Source organism: Dipodomys ordii, unplaced genomic scaffold, assembly GCF_000151885.1.
Source record: "Dipodomys ordii isolate 6190 unplaced genomic scaffold, Dord_2.0 Scaffold93, whole genome shotgun sequence".
Taxonomy (NCBI): domain Eukaryota; kingdom Metazoa; phylum Chordata; class Mammalia; order Rodentia; family Heteromyidae; genus Dipodomys; species Dipodomys ordii.
The window spans coordinates 4,087,189-4,110,757 of NW_012267309.1; the positions used below are offsets into that span (position 1 = coordinate 4,087,189).

Sequence of the window (23,569 nt, forward strand, 5' to 3'; positions counted from 1 at the left end):
GTTTTCTAGTGGTTTATTGGAGATAAGAGTCTCACAGACTTTCCTGCCCGGGCTGGCTTTGAACCGCGATCCTCAGATCTCAGCCTCCTGAGTAGCGAGGGTTATAGGTGTGAGCAACCGGCGCCCGGCTGGTGTTCTGTTTATGTACTGCTGAGGAATTGAACCCAGGGCCTCATGCATGCGAGGCAAGCACTCTACCACCGAGCCACCTTCCCAGCTCTAGGTTGGGTCTTTTTTGTTTTGTTTTGTTTTTAATTTTTTTAATTTTTTTGGGGGGGTCCAGTTGTAGGACCTGAACTCTGGGCCTGGGTACTGTCCCTCAGCTCTTCAGCTCAAGGCTAGCATTCTACCACTTGAGCCACAGCGCCATTTCTGGCTTTTTTTCTTTTTGCTTATGTGGTGCTGAGGAATCGAACCCAGGGCCTCAGGCATGCAAGGCAAGCACTCTGCCACTGAGCTACCTTCCCAGCCCCTAGGTTGGGTCTTTTTTAAATAAAGAATGGTTGCTTTTAGTTCTCCTTTGGTTGCTGGCTTTTCCTGCAGTGAGTTTCAGGTGGAATCAAGTTCTCCACAGCAGTAACAATGGGGAAAGTTTGAATGTTTTTAGGATGACTGACCTCCTTTCTGGGTGCCTTTGGATCCTACCCTGTTTTCTGAGTTTGTTTCTGGCTTTTATATAAGGAACTTAACTCTCTAGTCTCACCAAGATTTTTGTTTCTCTAGATAGTCTTCAAAAGTGCTTTTGTAGAAAAAGAAGTGTCACAACTAGATGTATACAAATATTTTTACTAATAAAAGCATAAGTCAGGCACTAGTGGTTCACACCTGTAATCCTAGCTACTGATGAGATCTGAGGATCAGGTTTGAAGCCTGCCCAGGGAGGAAAGTCTATGAGACTCTTACCTCCAATTAACTGCCAAAAAGCTGGAAGTGGAGCTGCAGCTCAAGGGGTAGAGCACTAGGCTTGAGCAAAGAAGCTCAAAGATAGTGCTCAGACCAGTTTTAAGTTCCAGGACAGGTAGAAAAAAAGAAACATATTGAAGTATAAGAAACACCACTATTAGGGTATAACAGAACACAAACCACACTCACATTTCTGTCAGTTATGAAAGTCTCAGGCCTCTCACTCAGCAAGTTATTTTGGTTCAGTTCTGTTTAAAAACAGAAAAATGCTGTAGCCAGGCACTGATAACTCATGCCTATAATCTGAGCTACTCAGAAGGCTAAGACTTGGAGGATAGTGGCTCAAAGCCAGTTCAGGCAGAAAGTGTCTCCAACCAGCAAAATGCCAGACTAGAAGCATGGTTCAAAGGGTAGAATGCCAGCCTCCCCAAGAAAGCTATCCTTAAATTCTGAATTCAGAAATTACAGGCAACCACTTGTTTATTTATTTTGCTTATTGTCCATTGAACCCATGGCCTTGTGCATCTGAATAAGTGTTCTGCATGGAACCACATCTCCAGCCAGCTTATCATGCAGCTGAGAAATCAATTTGTAAAAAGAAGAAAACCATGAAAATCATGATCTTTGCACTGATATAGGTTCAAAATAAAACCATCTCTTGTTTTGTGAATTTGTGACAATTTCTCCTATAGGAACAGTGATAAAGAAGAAAGGGGGCGGATACCAGGCTGGCTTTCAAAGTCAATTAAAATAATAATTAAAATACTTCACAGCATTGCTTTGCCAGTTGGAGACACCAGATATTCCCCTTCTCCAAACTGATGACATTTGCTAAACAAATGGAGTGGGGAATCAGATATCAGAAACATAGCCTCTAAAATGTCAGGACTATGTCTCCATCCCAAGGTGGGGTTTCTATCTGAGAGGTAAGATATGGGAGAACTCCCAATGAAAGGAACAATTTGTTTTTCATCTCTATTTTTATTTATTTATTTTGCCAATCCTGAGGCTTGAACTCAGGACCTGGACACTGTCCCTGGGCTTCTTTTCAAGGCTAGTGCTTCCAGCTTTCTGTTTGGTACTGAGGAATCGAACCCAGGGCTTCTTGCATGCTAGGCAAGCCCTCTACCACTAAGCCACATTCCCAGCCAGAGTAATGATTTTGATGGCTAGGAATTTGGGCTTAGGAAAGTGGGCCAATGGCTGGGAGACACACTTCTTAAACAGAAAGATGAGGAGCATAACAAAGAAGATGAGATGTGGCACTTGGCAAAGTGAGGGATCAGAGGGACATGAACTGAAGTGAAGGAAGAAACAAGGAAAGGCATCGTGGGGTGACCCAGTGAACAAGCAGGTCCTCCAGCGGCCACCCTGCGTCACTATAATGATCCTCGGAAATTGCTGCTGCTCCTTGTCTCAAAATTTGCTGCTGCATGAACTTACTTTTCAACTTTATAGACATTCCCTTCCCTGCCTCCGACCTCCATACCCCAGGCCTCAGATCTGGGTACTTTGTACAGTCTCCTTGATTCCCTGGATACTTTGTATAGTCTCCTTGATTGACGGGTCCTGTTGCCTACCTGGTTTTGGAACAAACCAAAAGGGCTTCATCTCACTGCTGGTAAGAGTTGAGCCCCACAGGGAAAAGTGCAAGGCCAAAGTGCCAGGACTCCCACTGTGAGCAGCTGCAGGAGCCCGGGGCAAGGCAAAGGGGGTTTCTTTCAAAATGGTAAGGTCTGCTTTTCTAGAACTAAGGATGCAGCTCTGTGGTAAATAAAGCACTGTGATCCTGGGCTTAAGAAAATAAAACAGAGGGAATGGGTGACATTCTCCAAAAAGAAATGTCTTCTTTACCTGACTAATAAAACTGTAACACTTTATACATTACCATAATAACAATTAAAAAATTAAAGCCAGGTGCTGGTGGCTCACATGTGTAATCCTAGCTACGCAGGAGGCTGAGATAGGAGAATAGCTGTTGGAAGCCAGCCCAGGCAGTTAAGTGACTCTTAGATCCAATTAACCACTTTAAAAGGCTGGAAGTGGTGCTGTGGCTCCAGGGCCTGAGGTCAAACCCCATGACCAACAAAAATAATAGATAAAAATAATTTGGGTAGGGGCTGGGAATGTGGCTCAATGGTAGAGCGCTTGCCTTGTATGCATGAGGCCCTGGGTTTGATTCCTCAGCACCACATAAGCAAAAAGAAAAAAGCCGGAAGTGGCGCTGTAGCTCAAGTGGTAGAGCGCTAGCCTTGAGCTGAAGAGCTGAGGGACAGCGCCCAGGCCCAGAGTTCAGGCCCCACGACCGGACCCCCCCCCCAAAAAAAAAATAATTTGTGTATTGGATACAGGTCAACAAGTTTTAGCCTTTAAGAGCCATCACTTAGACAGGAGTTTGTGGAAGAGTCTCCGCGATATGAAAGCTGCCATTCCTTTACCTGAAGGACACTGGCTGTCAAATGACAACGCTAGAGTCCCTCATCCTTGATAGAGAGCACTGTTTCCCGTCTGCATGAAAAGAGCCAGCTGATAAAAATTGAAAACTGAAATATTAGCACTTTTACTGGTTCACAGAGCACTGGGACAGAACTCTCTGGAATTGGCCGGGATCAGAGAGCCATCCTAGGGCATAGAGGTTACATGGGCTTCTATGTTGGACTGAGACCCTTCCATATTTATCCCATAGGTGAGTGTTCCAAGAAGCCCTTGTGATCGTTTCCAGGTGGATAAGGCTTGAGTCTAGGGCCATGAAAAACAGGAAATCTGCTCAACATGTTGTTTATCTTAGATTCCTTGTCTTTAAAACTCTGAAACTGCTCAAAAGTACAACTTTGTACTTGATATATATCATTGTATTATATACCTAAAATGGCTAAGTGCCGAATTTCATAAGACATTCAAAGTATTTTAAAAATTGGGGTCATATGGGGCTGGGGAAGTTGGCTCAGTGGTAGAGCATTTGCCTTGCATGCATGAGGCCCTGGGTTCGATTCCTCAGCACCACATAAGCAGAAAAAAATGCTGGAAGTGGTGCTATGGCTCAAGTGGTAGTGTGCTAGACTTGAGCTGAAGAGCTGAGGGACAGTGCCCAGGCCCAGAGTTCAGGCCCCAACAAAAAATTGGGGTCATATACTACAAAAAGCTACCAGAGGCTTTACATTTTGTACATAACCTTTTCTTTTTTTTCTTTTTTTTTGCCAGTTCTCAGGCTTGAACTCTGGACCTGGGCACTGTCCCTGAGCTCTTTTACTCAAGGCTAGCACTCTACCACTTGAGCCACCGTGCCACTTCCAGCTTTTTATGTGATTAATTGGAGATAAGAGTCTCACGGACTTTCCTGCCTGGGCTAGCTTTGAACTGTGATCCTCGGATCTCAATCTCCTGAGTAGCTGGGATTACAGGCGTGAGCCACCAGCTGTAACTTTTTTCTTTTTTTTAAATAGTACTGGGCTTAGGGCTTCCTTCTTGTTAAGCAAGAGCTTATGAGCTGTGCTTGGCTTGTTTGTTTGCTTTAATCATGGTCTTATGCTTTTGCCAAGGGTGATGGTGGCCTTGGATCATGACATAACCCTCTTACCTGTGCCTTCTAAGTAGCTGGGTCCATAGACCTGCACTATAACGCCTGCCTTTTTGTTGTTCTTGTTGGTCATGGGGCCTGAACTCTGGGCCTGGGCGCTGTCCCTCACAAAGTAGTAAAGAACCGGTATTGGCTTCAATTATTTCTTTTCAAATGTAGGTACTTCCTGAGAAGGAGCCACTCTGTGCCCTGATGGTAAGTCTGTTCTGAGAGAAAGATTTCCAGCTCAGGAAGGACAGAGGCTCCAGGTTTGCAGTTACCATGGCAGCGTGGTATCCTGTTTGGGCTGGCAGGCACTGGAGCTGGTCAGCCACCATTCAGATTCCAGCTCTCATTCTCACCAGATGTGTGACTGTGGGCATCTCTCCACACCCTCTTTCCTTGTGTAAAAGTGGGAGACACTCCAAACATTTAGAATACTACTCAAGATGCCCTCAAAGGGAGCTGGCAAGGTGGCTCAGTGGTAGAGTTCTTGCTTTGCATGCATGAGGCCCTGGGTTCGATTCCTCAGCACCACATAAGCAGAAAAGGCCAGAAGTGGCGTTGTGGCTCAAGTGGTAGAGCACTAGCCTTGAGCTGAAGAGCTGAGGGAAAGCACCCAGGCCCAGAGTTCAGGCCCATGACTGGGAAAAAAAAAAGATGTACTCAAAGAAGATCATTATTTAAAAAAGGATCCCATTACTTTCCTGCTGCTTGGTGGAATAAAATAAGTGGCTCCCTTGCAGAGAATCCAATAAAGCATTCAGGTCTTTTGTCTAGCTCTCTAGCATAGGAGTAACACTGAGGATTGCTACTCAAAGAACAAGGTAATCAGTGTAAGAGCGATTACTCAATTAACAAGCATTTACTATTTCTGGCAGAAAAGTTATTGTTTGTAGGCTTGCTTGTCTAGTAGGTAACCCAAATATAAGAACTCACACTGCCTTGCGGCAATCTGAATGGGCAAAATGTAAGCAGAAGTTGCTAGATAGACTTCTTAGCTCTGTAAAAGAAGCATAGTGGATGGAATCTGTCTTTTTCCTTTGTTCTTTCCCTTTTCTTTATCTAGGAAGGCCACACATATGCCTGGATGTGTAATAGTTATCTTCAGATCATCAGGATGAAAACCACATGCAAAAGCAGGCAGAATAGCACCAGCTCTTGGTGTTACTTCTGGATTAGTAAGTGAGAAAAAGGAAACTGCTACTTGGCTGCTACTTCACTGGATTCTGTAGATGAGTTTTAATTACATGCACCCTAACACAAATATAATAAAAAGGACCAAAGGGAACTTCACTGATGACCAGTTCATAAACCAGTCAGAGGCAAAATATCATCTAACAATAGACTAAGGGATTTTATGTGTATATGTATATGTTAGTGCGTGCACATACACACATGCACATGCTAGCGCACACTGGTACTGGGCTTGAATTGTTTGGGCAGTGCCCCTTAGATTTTTCGCTCAAAGCTGGTACTCTACCACTTGGGCCAATGATCCATTTCTGGCTTTTTGGTGGTGAATTGGAGATAAGAGTCGCATGAACTTTCCTGCTCAAGCTGGCTTCAAACATTGATCCTCAGATCTCAGCCTCCTTAGTATAGGATCACAGGTGTGGGCCACTGCCTCCTGGCCCAGGCTACAGGTTCCTGCTGCCCTTTAGTTCCTTCCAAATTTGGGCCATGAAAGAAGTCAAAATAATAAAAGTGGAGAGCAACCTTCAAACTGAATTTTTTTATTAGAATACTAATACATGCAGATAAAAAACAAACAAACAAAAAAAACCACCCACAAAGAAAGAGGAAAACACTCCAAAATGCTATTACAGATTAGGCAAATTAGTCAGGAATGAGAGTTCCCTCAATGTGTACAAAATGTAAACATTTGCCCTGGGAATTCCTGCAGATGGCCCAGTCCACAAGGACTTATTTGGAACAAAAAGATGTCTATTGAATCTCTAGTAAGGCTAACATTTGCAAACTTCTCACATTTGAAAGTTAAAATTGCTAGCACATCCATACTTTCCTACACAAAAAAATGAAATGGTTCCCAATCAAGGCAACTAGAATATCACCTGGTACATGTGGAAGCAAAGTATGGAAGACAATCAATCTGCTGCCACGCACTAAGGCTACCTGTATTTACATTTACCTCACCAGAGATTACAAAAATATACAGTATATAAACCCCTACTGAGGCCTGGGAGACAAAGTATTTCTTGCTTATAGCAAATGTTCCAGTGGACGGCATCAAATCAGTCTCTGAACTTAGCGAGAGGGGCAGGGGGAGAGAGGTCTAAGAAGAAGCCCTTTTTTGTTCAGAAAATGGGGATTCATAAACTTCCATGGGTGGGCAGGTACAAACCAGGTGCTGATCTCCATATATGTCATCAATCCGAGCAATGGTGGGCCAGAATTTGTTCTCTGGTTTCACAAAGGGCTGGAAAGGATGAAAGATGGAAATGTTGTAGAACGTTCTGTGTTTCTCTTGGGGGCAAAGAGGCTAGTTACAGTGATAGTCCCACAGCCCCAGATACCATCAGTCTAACAATGACTAAAAGCTGCACTGTCAAAAAAAGAAAATCCAACCTTTGAGCACTATTACTATGCCATCCAGACTTCAGGGAGAACTTTCTCCCACTAGGAATTGGAATGCATAATGCATATGGTCCTTGAGGCCATCTCCCTGTTGGATATGGTAGACGACACACTAATATACCTGATGGGAACACCTATTCTATTTTTCTCCTCCATGTTCCTGTGCCCAGTGTTGATGCTCTGACTGACCTCTGACCCCTGAATGCCAATGGCTTTGCTTCCCCCTCCCCGCCCCTACCCTGAACTCAGCCTGGGCACTGTCCCTGAGCTCTTTCGTGCTCAAGGCTAGTGCTCTACCACTTTGAGACATAGCTCCACTTCTGGTTTTCTGATGGTTAACTGGAGATAAAGAGTCTCAAGGTCTCATGCCCCTCAGATCTCAGCCCCCTGAGGCATGAGTCACCAGTCCCCAATGCTTTGCTCTATTGATCATGATTTACATTTCTCAAGATGGTCTATGTATGGTTTCTATTATGAGACTGTAACAGGGGGAACCTCTCGGGCGAGCAGGTGCCTACGCAAGGGAACATCATGACAATGGACTCTTTCAGCCTCAGTGAACTTACAAGTGGGAATGCTGCCACCTCTCTGGAATATGGCCGGTCCCAGTGGGAGGATGTGACGCAGGTCAAGGAGTGTGGAGACATCTGAGACAGAGATACAGACGGCAAGGGGTCAGACCAATGTGCTGTCCCCTCCCCCACTTACCTCAACCACTGAGCTTCCACCAGAAGCTTAAATTTGGGGGAAGGAGGTAAAGGAAATCTTTTCATGGTAAACTTCTTCCAACAGTGAAAAAGTAGAGTAATAATACACTGGATAAATCCACCACTTAGCAGCAAAGCCAATAGAGCATTTTATATTTGGTTTACCTTGTAAAATAGTAAAAATATCAAAATAGTAAAGTAACAAATAAATACACTGATAAATATTAGACACTGCAAGCTGACTACACATCCCCTCTTCTACAGAAATTCATTGCCTGCTTTCCTTTCTCCTCAGTGACAAACATTATTGGAACTTGCTCTTCTCATGTTTTATTCTATGTACATGTAAGTAAACAGCATATGTTAGTTCAGCATACTTTGAAACCTATTTATCTATAAGTATCATGTTCTTCGAGATTGCCATATTTTAAGACTCAGCAATATCTAGGATGAAAAGAAATATATGTTACAATAAAAATACACATACTGCTGGGTGCTGGTGGTGCATGCCTATAATCCTAGCTACTCACGACGGGTGCTATGTGAGGATCATTCATTGTTTGCAGATAGTTCAGGCAGGAAAGTCTATGAGACTCCAGTAAATCACCAAAAGGCCAGAAGTGACTTATCCCCAATAAATCACATACCCCAAAAAAGTCAGAAGTAGAGCTATGGCTCAAGTGGTAGAGCAGTAGTTTTGAGCAAAAAGGATCTCAGAGACAGTGCCCAGACCCAGAATTCAAGCCCCAGGAGTAGCAAAAAAAAAAAAAAAAAGCAAGCATATATTTATATACTGTTCCACTCTCCCAAAAAACATATCTAGTAAGGTGCCTGCCTTCTGCAAGCCATTGCCCCTGCAGTCCACCTTCAGTGAGGTGGTTGTGGGCCCGCAACATATTCTCCATTCGTGACCCTCAAGCTCATTCGTTTAGGCACTCTGACCAGTTACCAAATTAACATGCATTAGTGCAGGTGCAGCACAAACCTTTCTGTAACTGGGGTTATACACATTATAAAACATCCAGGTTCAATGAAATACCAGTTCAGTTGTTCTCAGGTACCTGCCCTAAGAACTTGTGTTTATACAGTTTGTGAGCCAAATGTATCAATTCTATTTTGTTCCAATACAATGACAGTTCATCAAAGAGACACAAAAATGACAAGAATTCTACCCTGAACAGAGTCCCTCCCCTCCTGTGGTGATCAACTGGGTGCATGTAAGATATATAATACCCCTATATACCTGAACAAACAGTGTCAGTGTTCAAGATGGCTTATAATTAAGGACTGAGACTTTTCATCTCATTTTAGGAAAGAATATTGCTATCAGTGAGAGTCCAGAAGTGGGAGCACACTGTCCAGGTGCCATTTTCTACTCAGGGAGGCTTTGAATCAACTGCCAGCACGTACACACCTTCAGCGGATTGACCGTAGGGTCAATGCGGCCCTCCTCGATGTCAGCAATTTCCTGCCGAATGTTGATCATGGCATCACAGAATCTGTCCAGCTCTGCCTTGTCCTCTGACTCAGTGGGCTCAATCATAAGAGTCCCTGCCACAGGCCAGGACATTGTGGGAGCATGAAATCCTACAAAAGGAGACAGAACAACTTGCCTCACTCACTCTGGCCTCTCCCAGAATGGAAAAGCCTCTCTCTCTCTCTCACAACTACCCAAAGAAATACATTTGCATGCATACACATGGAGATTCATGTCTGCGCTGCTTACAGAAGAAAAACAGAAACAAACAATATCCCACAATGGGGAATTAGCTTAGCAAATTTTACGGAACACCTCTTCAATAAATATACAACCACTGAAAAGAACATACATTATTTTATTTATTTATTCATGCATTTATTTATTTTTGAGGAGTAATGGGGCTTGAATTCTGGGTCTGGGCACTGATCCTGAGCTCCTCAGCTCCCTTTCCTCAAGGAAAGTGCTTTACCACTTGAGCCATAGCACCACTTCCAGTTTTCTGGTGGTTTATTGGAGATAAGAGTCTCACAGAGTTTCCTGCCCTGGCTGGCTTTAGACCTCGATCCTCAGAGCTCAGCCTCCTGAGTAGTTAGGAGGATTACAGGCATGGTGCCAGTTACATTCATTTTCTTTTATTTAGATAAATATTCATTAATAATTAAGTTAATAAAAAAGCAAACTATACCACCTAATATTACCCCCTCCTTTTTTTTGTGCCTACTATGTTTCCCACATCAGGATAATTCAGGGCTTTAGAAATCCTATCAAATATCATAATAGTGCTAAGAAGGGAAGGAGGGAAAGAAAGAGGGATTTCTGCTGCCAAGTTATAGAGCTGCCAAAAAGAGATTATGAGGAGCTAGTTGCTAGTTCCATGAAGAAATGCTTTCTCAGCTGGGAGCCAGTGGCTGACACCTGAAATCCTCCCTACCAAAGGCTGAGAATCATGATTTGAAACCAGCCAGGTCAGGAGAATCTATGAGACTCTTATTGCCAATGTTTGATCAGAAAAGCCAGAAGTGGAGCTGTTGCTCAAGTGGTAAAGCACCAGCCTCAAGCACAAAAGTCCAATAGTGCCTAGGCCCTGATAGACACAAAGAGAGAGAGAGAGAAAAATACTTTCATATTTAATATAGTGTAACTGCATAATAAGAGCCAGTGGTTCAGGCCTGTAATCTTAGCTACTCAGGAGGTTGAGGTCTGAGGATCATGCGTGGTTCAAAGCCAGCCTAGGCAGAAAGTCCACAAGATGCTTATCTCCATAAACTATTCAGAAAAAGCAGGAAAATGGCTTGTGGCCCTGTGACTCAAGTGGTATAGAAGGCTAATCTTGAGCACAAAAAAGCTAAGGACAGTGCCCAGGCCCTGAGTTCAAGCCCAAGTACTGGCAAAAAAAAAAAAAAAAAAATCAGTGAAGAGAAGAGTGAATCACACACATGGGATTTACATTATGATGCAGTAGTAAAACTATTAAATTTTTAAAATTCACACTCCTTAAAACAAGTCATTAAGATTCAAATAGAAATAGCACTAACAGGGGCTGGGAAGGTGGCTCAGTGGTAGAGCACTTGCCTTGCATACTCGAGGCCCTAGGTTCGATTCCTCAGCACCACATAAACAAAAAGAAAAAAGCCAGAAGTGGCGCTGTGGCTCAAGTGGTAGAGCGCTAGCCTTGAGCTGAAGAGCTGAGGGACAGTGCCCAGGCCCAGAGATCAGGCCCCACTACTGGACCCAAAAAAAAGAAATAGCATTAACACAGAGAAGGCAAAGTTCTCTCCACCTTCATATTATCTGAGAGTTAAAAGATCTTTGATATTATTATTCATAATACTAATGTTATGTTAATGAAGGAATGAGGGCTGTGTTAAATAACACATAATATACCAATAAGGCTTCCACATCTGTCAAAGAAAGGTACTTTTTTCCTTTTTTGGTTTGTTGATCATGGGGCTTGAATTCAGGGCCTGAGCTTTTGTGCTCAACGCTAGTGCTTTACCATTTGGGGCTACAGTGTCACTTTCATTTTTCTGGTGGTTAATTGGAGATAAGAGTTTCAAGGTCTTTCCTAGCCAGGCTGGCTTTGAACCGTGATCCTCAGATCTCAGCCTCCTGAATAGTTAGGATTACAGGCATGAGCCACTGGCACCTAGTGAAAGGTGCATTTTCTTTTTTTTTTTAAAGTAAAAATTACTTATTCAATAGATTCCTTCATTTATTGACAAATTTAGTTCAAAATTCCATTCACTTATTTTTTTTATTGTGAAAATACCGTACAGAGGGGTTACAATTAAATGGGCAAGGTAATGAGTACATTTCTTATCAAGTATTGTTGCCTCCTCCTTCGTTTCCCCTTCCCACCTCTTCCCATCTCTGCCCCCACCCCAAAGGTGCATTTTCTTTGTAGAACCAATACGCACCTATTTTCTTCCACCGCTTAAACAGCTATTCCATGGCCAGAGTGGTTCTAGAACTCCAGTGCCCTTTTGTGTCTACACTCCCACAGATTATTTGTTCTAACTCATTCCCTATTCTACCAACTTATATTTTCATGGGCTCTGTTTATGGGATGCAGGATAGGAGTAAGAATTTATCAGAAACACTAGCAACGAACAGCAATTATTTGCTTGGAATTTAAAAATTAAAGATAGGTTCTCCGGGCTGTGAGGGATGCAATCATGTTTTAATATCGTTAGAAGGGCAGAGCCAGTATCAGAGTGGAAAGTTTTTCATTATTATTTTAAAGGTTGCTAAAGTCTAGGCTCCCCATTTATTCCACGGATCAATTTACTGTGATGCCTATACGTTCTGTTTGTGCTTTGAGGAAGTAATTCAAAGCCAGCAAGGCCAGCTGCATGAATGTCTCGGCCACTTACCGTAATCCTGGAGTCTCTTGGCTACATCCACTGCCTCAATATTTGCAGACTTTTTGAAGGGCCTTATGTCCAAAATAAACTCATGAGCCACATAACCTGTCCAGGAAAATGGGTTTAGTTCAAGATTAGTATCGGCTTGCTGTTTTAGCCACGTAAATGATTCAGCTCTTTATGAATATCTGTGAGGATCAAGAGACTAAGAACATTCGGTAAGTTTCTCTTATATTAAGAATAAAGATTTCATGTAATCTTAGTACATTGCATGTCTGATTGGCAATGACTTAATGGAAGATGGAAAGCATTACTGAAACTTTCCACCAGAGATGTCTGGAGATGAGATTATTTCTACTCTGAGAACCTTAAAACTACTTGGAACAATATGCATGTCTTCACATTCCTGGTCCTTTATTTCTAGAAATAAAGATCAGTTGATACCCTGCAGCGACTTTACCCTCAATGTCAAATAACTGTTTCTTCTGAATATATGAAAATATTTTTAAAAAATAGAACAGGTATGGAATTTTATATGGTTTCTTCAAAGTAGCTTGTGAAGTTTTGATTTCAAGTTGCAGACTGAGAATTAAAAATAGGCAGCATTGTCACGCTTGGCACCAGTGAGCGATTCACATCTGTAATCCTAGTTACTCCGGAAGCTAAGAGCTGAGCCAGCCCATGCAGAAAACCTCATGAGATTCTTATGGCCAATGAATCATTGAAAAGCTGAAAAGTGGTAGAGTACTATTCTTGAGTGAAAAAAAAATCTCAGTGCACAAGCCCTGAGTTCAAGTCCCAGGACCAGTACCAAAAAAAAAGACACTATCAAACAAGCCACCAGGAGTGGTGAGGAGTTCATGGTAGTGTGGGACAGCTCACTTTGTTCTAGTTTCTCTAGGCCCAGGAAGCCACCTCCTCAGCATGAGCTACTAACTGATGAGGATAAAGCAGTAAGGCAGCATTTAGACAACAAGACAACATTTCTTCCCAGATTTTGTGGTCCACCAACTGATGTTTCCTTCGAAGAAAGTATCTTTTTTAACCTGCTTTCCTAACTCTCACCCAACAGTGAATCAATCCACTTACAGACTGGCAGAGCAGACCTGAGTTCTCAAGCTTAGGAAGAACAGCTCCAGTAACAACAATGAACAGCTCAATACTCAGCTCCACTAACAGCCTCAGAGTTGAAGAGGAGTGTGTGTGAACCACTTGCCTTCTGTATAATGAATAAACTGGGATAGACTGCCTTTGCTTGTAAAGTATCTGAGAATCAGAATACATCCGATCTGCATATTTTTTAAAAATATGCTTTCAGGACTGGGAATGTGGCTGAGTGGTAGAGCGCTTGCCTAGCATGCATGAAGCCCTGGGTTCTATTCCTCAGTACCACATACCCAGAAAAGGCTGGAAGTAACACTAGGGCTCAAGTGGCAGAGCATAGCCTTGAGCAAAAAGAAGCTCAGGGACAGTGCCCAGGCCCTGAGTTCAAGCTCCAGGAGTGGCCAAAAAAAATGAAAATAAAAATATGCTTTCTAACAATGGTGGAGACGAATCAGTTAAAAGTGTGAACAAATGCAGTCAGGGTATTTACTATGTAAAAAAATGAACCATGCGACTTGTGGGCAAGGACAGAAGGGGGAAAGCAAAGGAAGGGGTGACATTGTCCAAGAAAAATTGTACTCATTATCTGAATGGACTTGAAACCCTTCTGTACAACTCCTTAATAACAACAATGAAATTATTTAAGTGTGATTCAAAAGGAGAAGAAAGAAAGAACCAGTGGAATGCTTCAGAAGGAAACCATGAAATTTTTTCAAGACCTTACTATTCATTTCTGGCCTCCTAAATGCCCAGCTACACGTCCCCCTTTTAGACTCCAATGGCTCTGATGGACATGCAGAGAAGAGGAGGGGGATGGGATGTCAGCGTGGGAGGAGATGCTGGAGTTGCTTGGCAGGGTGAGAGGAGTCTTCCAAGCAGAGGTTTGGTAATAGCTGAAAGGCACCAATCAGCCAAGCCCAACCCAGCACTGCTAATACCAAAACTTTATCTGCAGAGGTCCCCACCACAGCCAAGTGGTTTGGGAAGGGCTCCATTTCAAACATGAGGCTCAGATGTTATTTTCTGAATCCATACTCTGTTGCATCAGATGGAAACTGTAGTGCGATGTCAGCAGCTCTTTCTACGTAAGCACTGGAAGGGGTGAAATTTAAACTTGGAGGTGTCACAGCCAAATTCAGATGCTAATCTTTGTTTCTTTTAAGAGAAGATCAACCAATTTCCTATGACATATGATGAGACAGGGCAATCTGAAATTGTGTAAATTGATCAGTGGAGATTTTCTTTTTTTTTTTTTTTTTTGTCAGTTGTGGGGCTTGAACTCTGGTCCTGGGCTCTGTCCCTGAGCTCTTCAGCTCAGGACGAGCATTTTACCACTTGAGCCACAGTGCTAGTTCTGGTTTTCTGGTGGTTAATTGGAGATAAGAGACTCACACACTTTCCTGCCCAGGCTGGCTTTGAACCTCTGTCCTCAGATCTCAGCCTCCTGAGTAGCGAGGATTACAGGTGTGAGCCAATGGCCCCTAGCTAGATCCTTTGTGCCTGGGTTTACATGTGCATCCTATCTCCACCAAAAGATCACGAGCTGTTACCTTGATGAGTTACTGTTTCTCCTCTCTTTCCCCTCTCCCTGTGTACTTTTTCCAGGATCTTGCTATGTAACCCAGGTTGGTCTTGGACGTATGATCTCTCTGCCTCAGCTTCCTGAGGTATACACCAACACTCCTGGCTTTCTTTCTACCTTTTCTTGACTTTTTTTTTTTTTTTTTTGCCAGTCGTGGGGCTTGAACTCTGGGCTTGGGTGCTCTTCAGCTCAAGGCAAGCACTCTACCACTAACCCAGCCCCTAGTTTTGTGGATTTTTTTTTAAATCCTCTATGGGGCTCATGCCTGTACTTCTAGCTATTCAGGAGGCTGAGATCTGAGGATCTTAGTTCAAAGTCAGCCCACACAGGAAAGTTTGTGAGAATCTTATTTACAATTAGCTAGCAAAAAGCTGGAAGTAGAGTTGGGATTCAAGTGGTAGAGTGTTAGCCTTGAGCAAAAAAAGTTCAGGGACAATGCTCAAGCCTCAGGATTAACACAAAAATATATTAAAAATCCTCCTTCAAGGTTTATTACCTTAGGGCTCGGGGAATGGCTCAAATGGTGGAGCACTTGTTTGGGAAGCATGATGCCCTGATTTCAAACCCAGGCCCCACAAATTAATAAAGTACCACCCTAAGCTATAATTCCAGTAAGTCAGGAGGATAAACCAGAAGGATTATGAGTTTGAGGCCAGCTTGGTGGTGAAGCCAGTAGGGATAGGGATGGAGAAATAGAGGATGGGGGCAGGGGATCTTACTTGAAGTCATTTCTTTCTTTCTTCAACCTAGTAGAATAAATAATTGGCTCTCTATCCCAATTGTTCCTGTCACTTCTTACTTCAAAAAACCATAAACCCTGAAGGTTTAACTGGTATTCAAATCTCTCATAGAAAAGGCTCATAGAAGCAAGACTGGAGTTCATTAAAATGATTGCCTCATAGTCATCCCTAATTCCAACGTCCGATTTAGAGCTGGTAAATATGTCTTCTAATATTGCCTACACATTTTAGAATACAATGTGTTTACTGGAACATTTCTATTTTGGGCACTCGGGAGGTACACTGGTGCTTGGTTTTTAGGACATAAAATACTGTCTCAAATTGTGAAATGAATGTGTTTACCAGACCATCATGAGACAATTTTTGGTTTCATGAACTTTGGGATTGAGTAATGAAGTCTGTAATCACCAATTTATTTCTGCTTGGGATAAAAACTATTTGTTATTTAATTCTTAAGTAAAATGTCAAAACAAATGGAAACTTCATCCATCTCTCTGGACTGCAAATCCCCATAAGGCATGGAGAATCTGCGCCTAAACAACAATGCAAATATAAGCACATATTTGTCCCTCTCTCTTCTCTCCGAGACACTATTCATGACTCAGCTGGTAGCTCATGTCTGTAATCCTAGCTACTCAGGAGACTGAGATCTGAAGATCACAGTTTGAAGCCAGCCAGGGCAGGAAACTTCATGAGACTTTTATCTCCAAAAAGTGGGTCTGTGGTTCAAGTGGTAGAGCTCTAGCCTTAAGAGAAAAAACTCAGGGGACACAAGCAGGCCCTGAGTTCAAGACCTAGAGCAGGCACAAAATACAGACAAAAAGCTAAACTACACTGCACAAATTGTGGTCATATTAAGTTACTGAATTGTGTACTTTCAATAGGCAAATGGCTTCATGTTTTTGTATTTTCCAAAATTCTTATATTAAGCAATATTCATCACTTGAAAAACTGCGCAAATATTTAAGCCAATCTTTTTTTTTTTTTTTTTGGGTCTGGTCTGGTCGTGGGGCCTGAACTCTGGGCCTGGACACTGTCCCTCTACTCTTAAGCTCAAGGCTAGCACTCTACCAATTGAGCCACAGCGCCACTTCCGGCTTTTTTTGTTTTTGTTTATGTGGTGCTGAGGAATCGAACCCAGGGCCTCAGGCATGCAAGGCAAGCGCTCTACCACTGAGCCACCTTCCCAGCCCTAAGCCAGTCTTTAAAGTAATTATACAAATGGGATAGACTTCACAGCACAAGAACTATATTTGAACTAATTAGTACCTCTAATAGCTTCTTTCATACCCACCTCAGATAGTTTATCGTGTTGCTTAGAGACATATTGTCTACCACTTTTTTTTCCCCTGAGGAATGTTCCTAATCAGAGCTCCTGATTAGTTCTCTATTTTCAAACTCTAGAACCACCTCTCTGGATTTATTGTACTGATAAGGTCAGACCAGCCTTTAAATTATAGATCACATCTGTAGATGCACATTCTGTGTGGGCTGGAAGAAACAAGAGCTCGACAGTATTGCTGCGCTGTTGCCAAAGGTCTGGGCCAGCTGGTGACTGATTTCTGCTCTATTTCTGTTCCATAGGTCTGCCTGACTCTATTCCCTCCCCTTTCCCAGGAGCTTCCATTCACTTTGTTGTCACGTGTAAAAAGAACACATAATACCATTCTTTTGAGACAACCTTATAAAACTTCCCCAAACCATGAAAGTTCCCTTTTTCTTCCTACATAGTCTGTTAAGCCCTTTTCCATTTCTATTGCTCATTTTTCTATATCACCATTCTGCTCAAACTACTTTCAACCAAAGGCTTCAGTGTTGAAGATAAAGATTCTCTTTAAACTGCCTAATATCAAGATGAACTGTACTCATAATCTGACTTGAGTTGAAACCTCTTAATATAACTACCTAAAAGTAAAAAAAACAAAAAACAAAAAACTCAGCCAGGCCTGGTGGCTTACATCTATAATCCTAGCTACTCAGGAGGCTGATCTGAGGATGATGGTTCAAAGCCAGCCCAAGCAGGAAAGTCCATGAGACTCTTATCTCCAATAAACTAGAAAAGACCAGAAGTGGCTCTGTGGATCAAGTGGTAGAGCATTAGCCTTGAGTCAAAGAAGCTCAGGGTCAGAGCCCAGACCCCTGAGTTCAAGTCCCAGGACTGATACAAAAAAAAAAAAAAGATTCATATCACAAAATCAGACATGTCATTCATACCTTAATGAAGCCAGGTGAAATATAAATACACAAACTAAATAATATAAAATTAAATTAACATCAGCCTCATGCCTTTTACAGTCTGCCTCTGGTTCTCCTGGTTATACAAAACCACTTGCTGACTGCATAGGGGAAGGACAGGCGTGGGCACTGAGGAAATGAAGCAGACACTAACCTGCCCATCTGGAGGATGAGGTCTGCCATGGAGGGACAGACACCCCTGGGGGAGTTATTCCCTGGGGGAGAATAACTGTTCTGGGCAGGGAGCTAAGAGGAGGCAGGTGCATTCTCCAACAGGAAAGGGAGGCTTGAGGGAGGAGGTGGAGCCAGAACCAAAGCAGGTTTTCCAGGAAGAGGAACTAGAGAGCCCCGTCACAGTGCATCTGCTGGCCTGTACAGGTGCTTTGCTCTCATTTCTCAGAAGTAAATCCTAGAGACTGCACATTGGATTCTGTGGCCCTAATCAAAAATCTGCAAAAAGCCAGGCATCGGTGGCTCGTGTCTGTCATCCTAGCTACTCAGGAGACTAAGATCTGAGGATCGAAGTTCAAAGCCAGCCCAGGTAGGAAAGTCTGTCAGACTCTTTTTTGGGGGGGAAGGGGGGCGGGGAGGGGCAGTCGTGGGGCCTGAACTCTGGGCCTGGGCGCTGTCCCCCAGCTCTTCAGCTCAAGACTAGCGTTCTACCACTTGAGCCACAGCGCCACTTCCGGCTTTTTTCTTTTTGCTTATGTGGTGCTGAGGAATCGAACCCAGGGCCTCATGCATGCAAGGTAAGCGCTCTACCACTGAGCCACCTTCCCAGCCCATCTGTCAGACTCTTATCTCCAATAAACCACCAGAAAACTGGAGAAGTAGAGCTGTGGCTCAAGTGTTAAAGCTCTAGCCTTGAGCTGAAGAGCTGAAGCACAGCACCTAGGCCCAGAGTTCAAGACCCAGACAAAAAAAAAAAAAAAAAAAAAAAAAATCTGTTAAAAAAAAAACAAACTTGCCTGAAATTTCTCCTTTACTGGTTCTACTTTGAAGTACCTGTCCACATACCATTCTCTTAATGATTTTCCATCTTTTAATGAACCCTGTAATGCCCCCACTATAGTGGCTGCGATCTAGATCAAAGCAAAGTCGAGAGCTTTCCAACACCTTTAAGTTCCAGGCTACCTTTCTACCCTTACCCTCATTGTTCCTTCTCCTCTTACCCACCTTAAACCCACCAATACTCAGGCCATTCAGCAAGTCCCTTTTTTTCTGGCTTACTCTGTATGTGTCTACTCAGGACCTGGCCTGCATATTTTCCTTCCAGACTCATCTCAAATAACTGCTTTCAGAAGGCTCACTCATCCATTCTACCCTGCTTCTAAATTGTTCTGCATTCTTGGGACAACTTTGTAGCACTTTATAGGTCATGGTTTTTCTGTGTATATCTCTCAGTGGTGTGGGGTCCTTGTTGAATTGGGCAGTGTAGACTAAGTGCTTAAGAAAGTCTTGTGTATAGTGACGCTATTGACTAACTTGAAGTTATTTTCAAGAACACTACACCTTTCTCTGGTGTGAGTTAAGAAATAGAAGTGTCTCTCTCTAGCCGGGCACTGGTGGCTCACGCCTGTAATTCTAGCTACTCAGAAGGCTGAGAGCTGAGGACTGTGGTTCAAAGCCAGCCTGGGCAGGAAATTCGTGAGACTCTTCATGTCCAGTTAACCACCAGAAAACCAGAAGTGGCACTGTGGCTCAAGTGGTAGAACACTCACCCTCAGCTGAAGAGCTCAGGGACAGTGCCCAAGCCCAGAGTTCAAACCCCACGACTGACAAAAAAGAAAAAAAAGAAGTTTCTCTCCCTTTTCACAAAACCACACCTAGGTCAAACTTACTTTGACAAAGGGAAAAAGCAACATGAATTAATACTTGCCTCTTGCACCCCTAAAAAGGACTCTATAGTGTTTTTCTAATCGCTTGGCCATGTAGTTGGCATTTAAAATAGCCATTTCCGTGGCCTGTTTAAGGCCCTTGCCTCCCATCATCTGCAACAAAGAAAAAGAGTCATTAATCACTGAACAGGTGAGCCCAACCACACACCACTAGATAAATCCCACCAAAAACAAAAAGGACATTAGCCTACCAAACTGTGGATTAAAGATAAATAGATAATACCCTAGGAAAGACCCGTCAGTCTGTCTAGGCCTGAAAGAATTTTAGGTTTTCTCTGATAAGCATTAATTTTATATTTTTAAGAAGCCATACGATGGGCACCAGTGGCTCACACCTGTAATCCTAGGTACTCAGGAGGCTGAGATCTGAGGATCGTAGTTCTAAGTTAGTCCAGGTAGGAGACTCTTCTCCAATTAACTCCTAAAAAGCTGGAAGTAGAGCTATGTCTCAAGTGATAAAGGGCCAACTTTGAGCAAAAAAGCTCAAGGACAGCACCCAAGCTCAGTTCAAGCCCTAGAATTGGCACATGCACGCGCGCGCGCGCGCACACACACACACACAGACACACACACACACACACACACCCCATAGTACCAATGCTTATAATGGGGAAAGTTGGCTACTATTATTAGAGCTGTTATTAGGTTTTTGTTTGTGAAATTGAGGTATCTTGGCCAATGACAGGAAACCCAGGAGATCTCAGTCAAAATCTCCAGCAAATTGATTTTGTATGGTTTGATTCCTATGGTCCACCAGTGGAGGCTGTTTATATTTTAACTGCCAGGTTCAATATTATCTTTTTCTGGTCCCTGCAATGATCTGGGGTAAACATCACTAGAAAGGAATTTAAAATGAAGATTATGTAGATTTTCATTGCCAAGGGAGCTCATAAACAATTGCAGTTCAACTTATATCAAATTTATAACTATGTTAAACACCGGTACTCAAGTACAAAGTAAGGAGAAGACATGTGTCTCTCCCAGGCTAGTGAAGAAAGGATTCCTATAGTAAAAATTAGAACTTGACTTGGAAAATTTAAAAGAGCAGAATTTGGATAGGCAGAAAAAAAGGAGAATGTACTCCAAGCAAAAAGAATAACAAAAGCCAAGGTGCTTGTAAAGGTTAAAAAGTTTGTTTGTGACTTATAACTAAGTATCACAATACTGTGAAATTTATGTAATCACTTAATCTCAATTAAAAAAAAAAAGCCAAGGTGCAGAAAAAGGCACATAGCTACACCAAGGAGTCACTGCAGGTGAGGCAGTTGGTGACTGCGCCCTTTCTAGGAAGGACATAGATTTGGTTCAGCCTCTCAACCCATATATCAGAGTCACCAAATCTTTCTCAAGATACTGAAATGTATCCAAGCCCAACTCCACATACATTGAGGTGCATTTTTTTAAACTCTGAAATGGGGCCAAGCCTATGCCAGTGAGAACCAGCAGCAAGGAGGCTAGGAAACTGGGAGAGGCAGAGGGATCTTAGCAGAAGGGGAATGTCCAAGATCAATTGTGGCAAGGACAGAAGATTCTGGTGAATAACAACCATCTGAAATAAGAGAAGACCCAAGGTTGCAGAGCTAGCTTAAACACTGCTTTATTTACTTAATTTTTAAACTGAAACTGTGTCTGATTTTCCAGGCGTATGGCCAAACTAGCCTCAGGATATTTATTTTCTATATGTGGGAAATAATCTCCAATCCAAATACATTCACACAAATAACCCAGATTTTCAGAATCCAGGGATCAAAGGGATATGACAATTTGATTCTGTTTGTAATGAAACAGATCTTTATTCTGATTGTTTTAGTTACTACTATTTGCAAAACAACTTGAGTATTATTTTAAACAGCAGGTCCTAATCTCTGAAGTACACAACAATTGCTCCAGCTGTTGAGAACCTTTCCATTAAAAATGTTAAAAGGTAAGCCAGGCACCCAGTGGCTCACACCTATAATCTTAGGTAGAAGATTGAGATCAGAGGATTGTTCTTTGAAGCCCCAGAAGTTCCTGAGACTCTTATATCCAATTACCCACCAAAAACCTGCAAGTAGAGCTGTGGCTCAAATGGTAGAGTTGGAGATGAAAGTCTCAAAGACATTTCTGTCCAGGCTGACTTTGAACCACAATCCTCAGAACTCAGCTTCTTGTGTAGATAAGATTACAGATGTGAGCCACCAGTGCCTGGCCAAGCCAAAGAGCTTTTGAAGCAATATTCTGCTACTTTTTGTATTATCCTCCAGACTGCCAAGAATATAGTCCTAAAATTTCTACCAGGATCTCAATGAAGTGCTATAATGAATATGTGCACTACTTTTCACTGCAAGGGGCTAAAGCCTTCAGGAAACCAAATGTTGTGTCCAGAACATCCACATGACTCATGGGACTTAAGTGTGTCTAGAAAATGGCTGTCTGTGGTGCACCAGTTTCTCTGACGCTAAACCCAGTATGAGACCACAGTGGAAACAGCACAACAAATAAGAGATGAAATGGATTTTAGCTATTTCTGTAGGAAGATTTTTTTCCATCTGTCATCAGCAATCTCAAATCATGGGTTCTATCATTTTTTTAACCCATATTCAGCCAAACAGGTTCTCAGGGCTCACCTTAATGTAGGCCCATGAAATGGGCAAGATGGAACTGGAGCCCCATGGGGCTGCACTGATGGTCCCAACAGGCCACGTAGTCTCATCCGACTTCATTGAAACAATGGGGTGACTGGGCAGAAAGGGAGCAAGATGCTTCTTCCTGGAATACATTCAGGAAATGTACCAACACACAGTCGTAGCAAACACAAATTCTAGGCCCTCTCAGGAAGCCCTATTTCTTTCTGAGTTTTTTGTTTTGTTTTTGGTGCCAGTACTGGGGCTTGAGCTCAAGGCCTGGGCACTTGCCCTGGGCTTTTTGTGTTCAAGGCTACCACTCTTATCACTTGGGCCACAGCTCCAGTTCCAGCCTTTTCTAGTTGTTAACTAGAGATAAGAGTCTTATGGATTTTCCTGCCCAGGCAGCCTTCAGACCAGGTCCAATGCCTTTTATCCAATTCATTCTCAATGGAACTATTAGCTGATTTTTTAAAGAGAGAAACAGAAGATTCAACATCGAGATTCAAGTCTGAAATATACTTCCCAGCACCAATACTGCAGTCGGATCCTTAATCCTCAAGTCCTCTGTAAGTGCTGGGTGAGGAACTATATCCTTGGCACTTGAGCACCTTGCTAGAAGATTGAGTTTGGGCCTACTCTGTTTCCAAAGACACCCTGAAACCGACAGCCCAGAACTCACACTCCAATGGGACCCATGCCAGGACCACCTCCTCCGTGGGGGATACAGAAGGTCTTGTGAAGATTTAAGTGCGAGACATCAGACCCAAAGTCTCCAGGACGACAGATTCCCACCTACCCGAAGGGAAAGACCAAAAAAAAATAATAAGCATTAGAAGCTAGGCAGGACCCTGCGGATGGCTACTGTTGCTGCTGCTCCTCCTAGAGGAAGGCGGGGAGGGATCCGCTCTCCATTACAGCTCAATTCTACAGCAAAACCTGGTATCCCATAAGCACAGTGAGCGGGTTTCTATACAAACCTCAACTGACCGTTTTAACACAATTCAGTTTTTAAAATGCAGGTTTGAATAAAGCTATTCCTAATTAGCCACCCAAGAAGGTGAAGAGGAAGCATAGTAACTCATGAAAAGGCAGTGCCACATTCCTATTGAAACAGGCAGCTTTGCCTTTCTTTCCCTGCACACTAGCTCTGGGTACTGAGTACGTCACAGAATGGGCCCTTGGGCACCTTAATAGAAGAGTCCAGAGGATGACTAATTGAGTGGGAGAAAGTGAGGCTGCTGGGTTTCCTGAGATGATCCAGATAACAGTCGTGACCACCAAGCTGGTGTTTTTTAA

At 42.9% G+C, this 23,569-nt stretch overlaps 1 protein-coding gene across 1 annotated transcript in view; it reads right to left on the reverse strand.

Moving 5' to 3' along the window:
- Positions 1-6,218: 6,218 nt before the first annotated feature.
- Gldc (glycine dehydrogenase (decarboxylating)) overlaps positions 6,219-23,569 on the reverse strand; it is an 89,951-nt gene continuing 72,600 nt past the window's right edge. The window contains exons 21-27 of the mRNA XM_013026437.1: positions 22,953-23,065; positions 22,274-22,415; positions 19,649-19,760; positions 12,118-12,213; positions 9,179-9,351; positions 7,624-7,704; positions 6,219-6,899 (exon numbers count right to left, since the gene is read on the reverse strand). Coding sequence (XP_012881891.1) covers positions 6,756-6,899; positions 7,624-7,704; positions 9,179-9,351; positions 12,118-12,213; positions 19,649-19,760; positions 22,274-22,415; positions 22,953-23,065 — 861 coding nt within the window. The 3' untranslated portion in view covers positions 6,219-6,755. The remainder of the gene's footprint in view (positions 6,900-7,623; positions 7,705-9,178; positions 9,352-12,117; positions 12,214-19,648; positions 19,761-22,273; positions 22,416-22,952; positions 23,066-23,569) is intronic.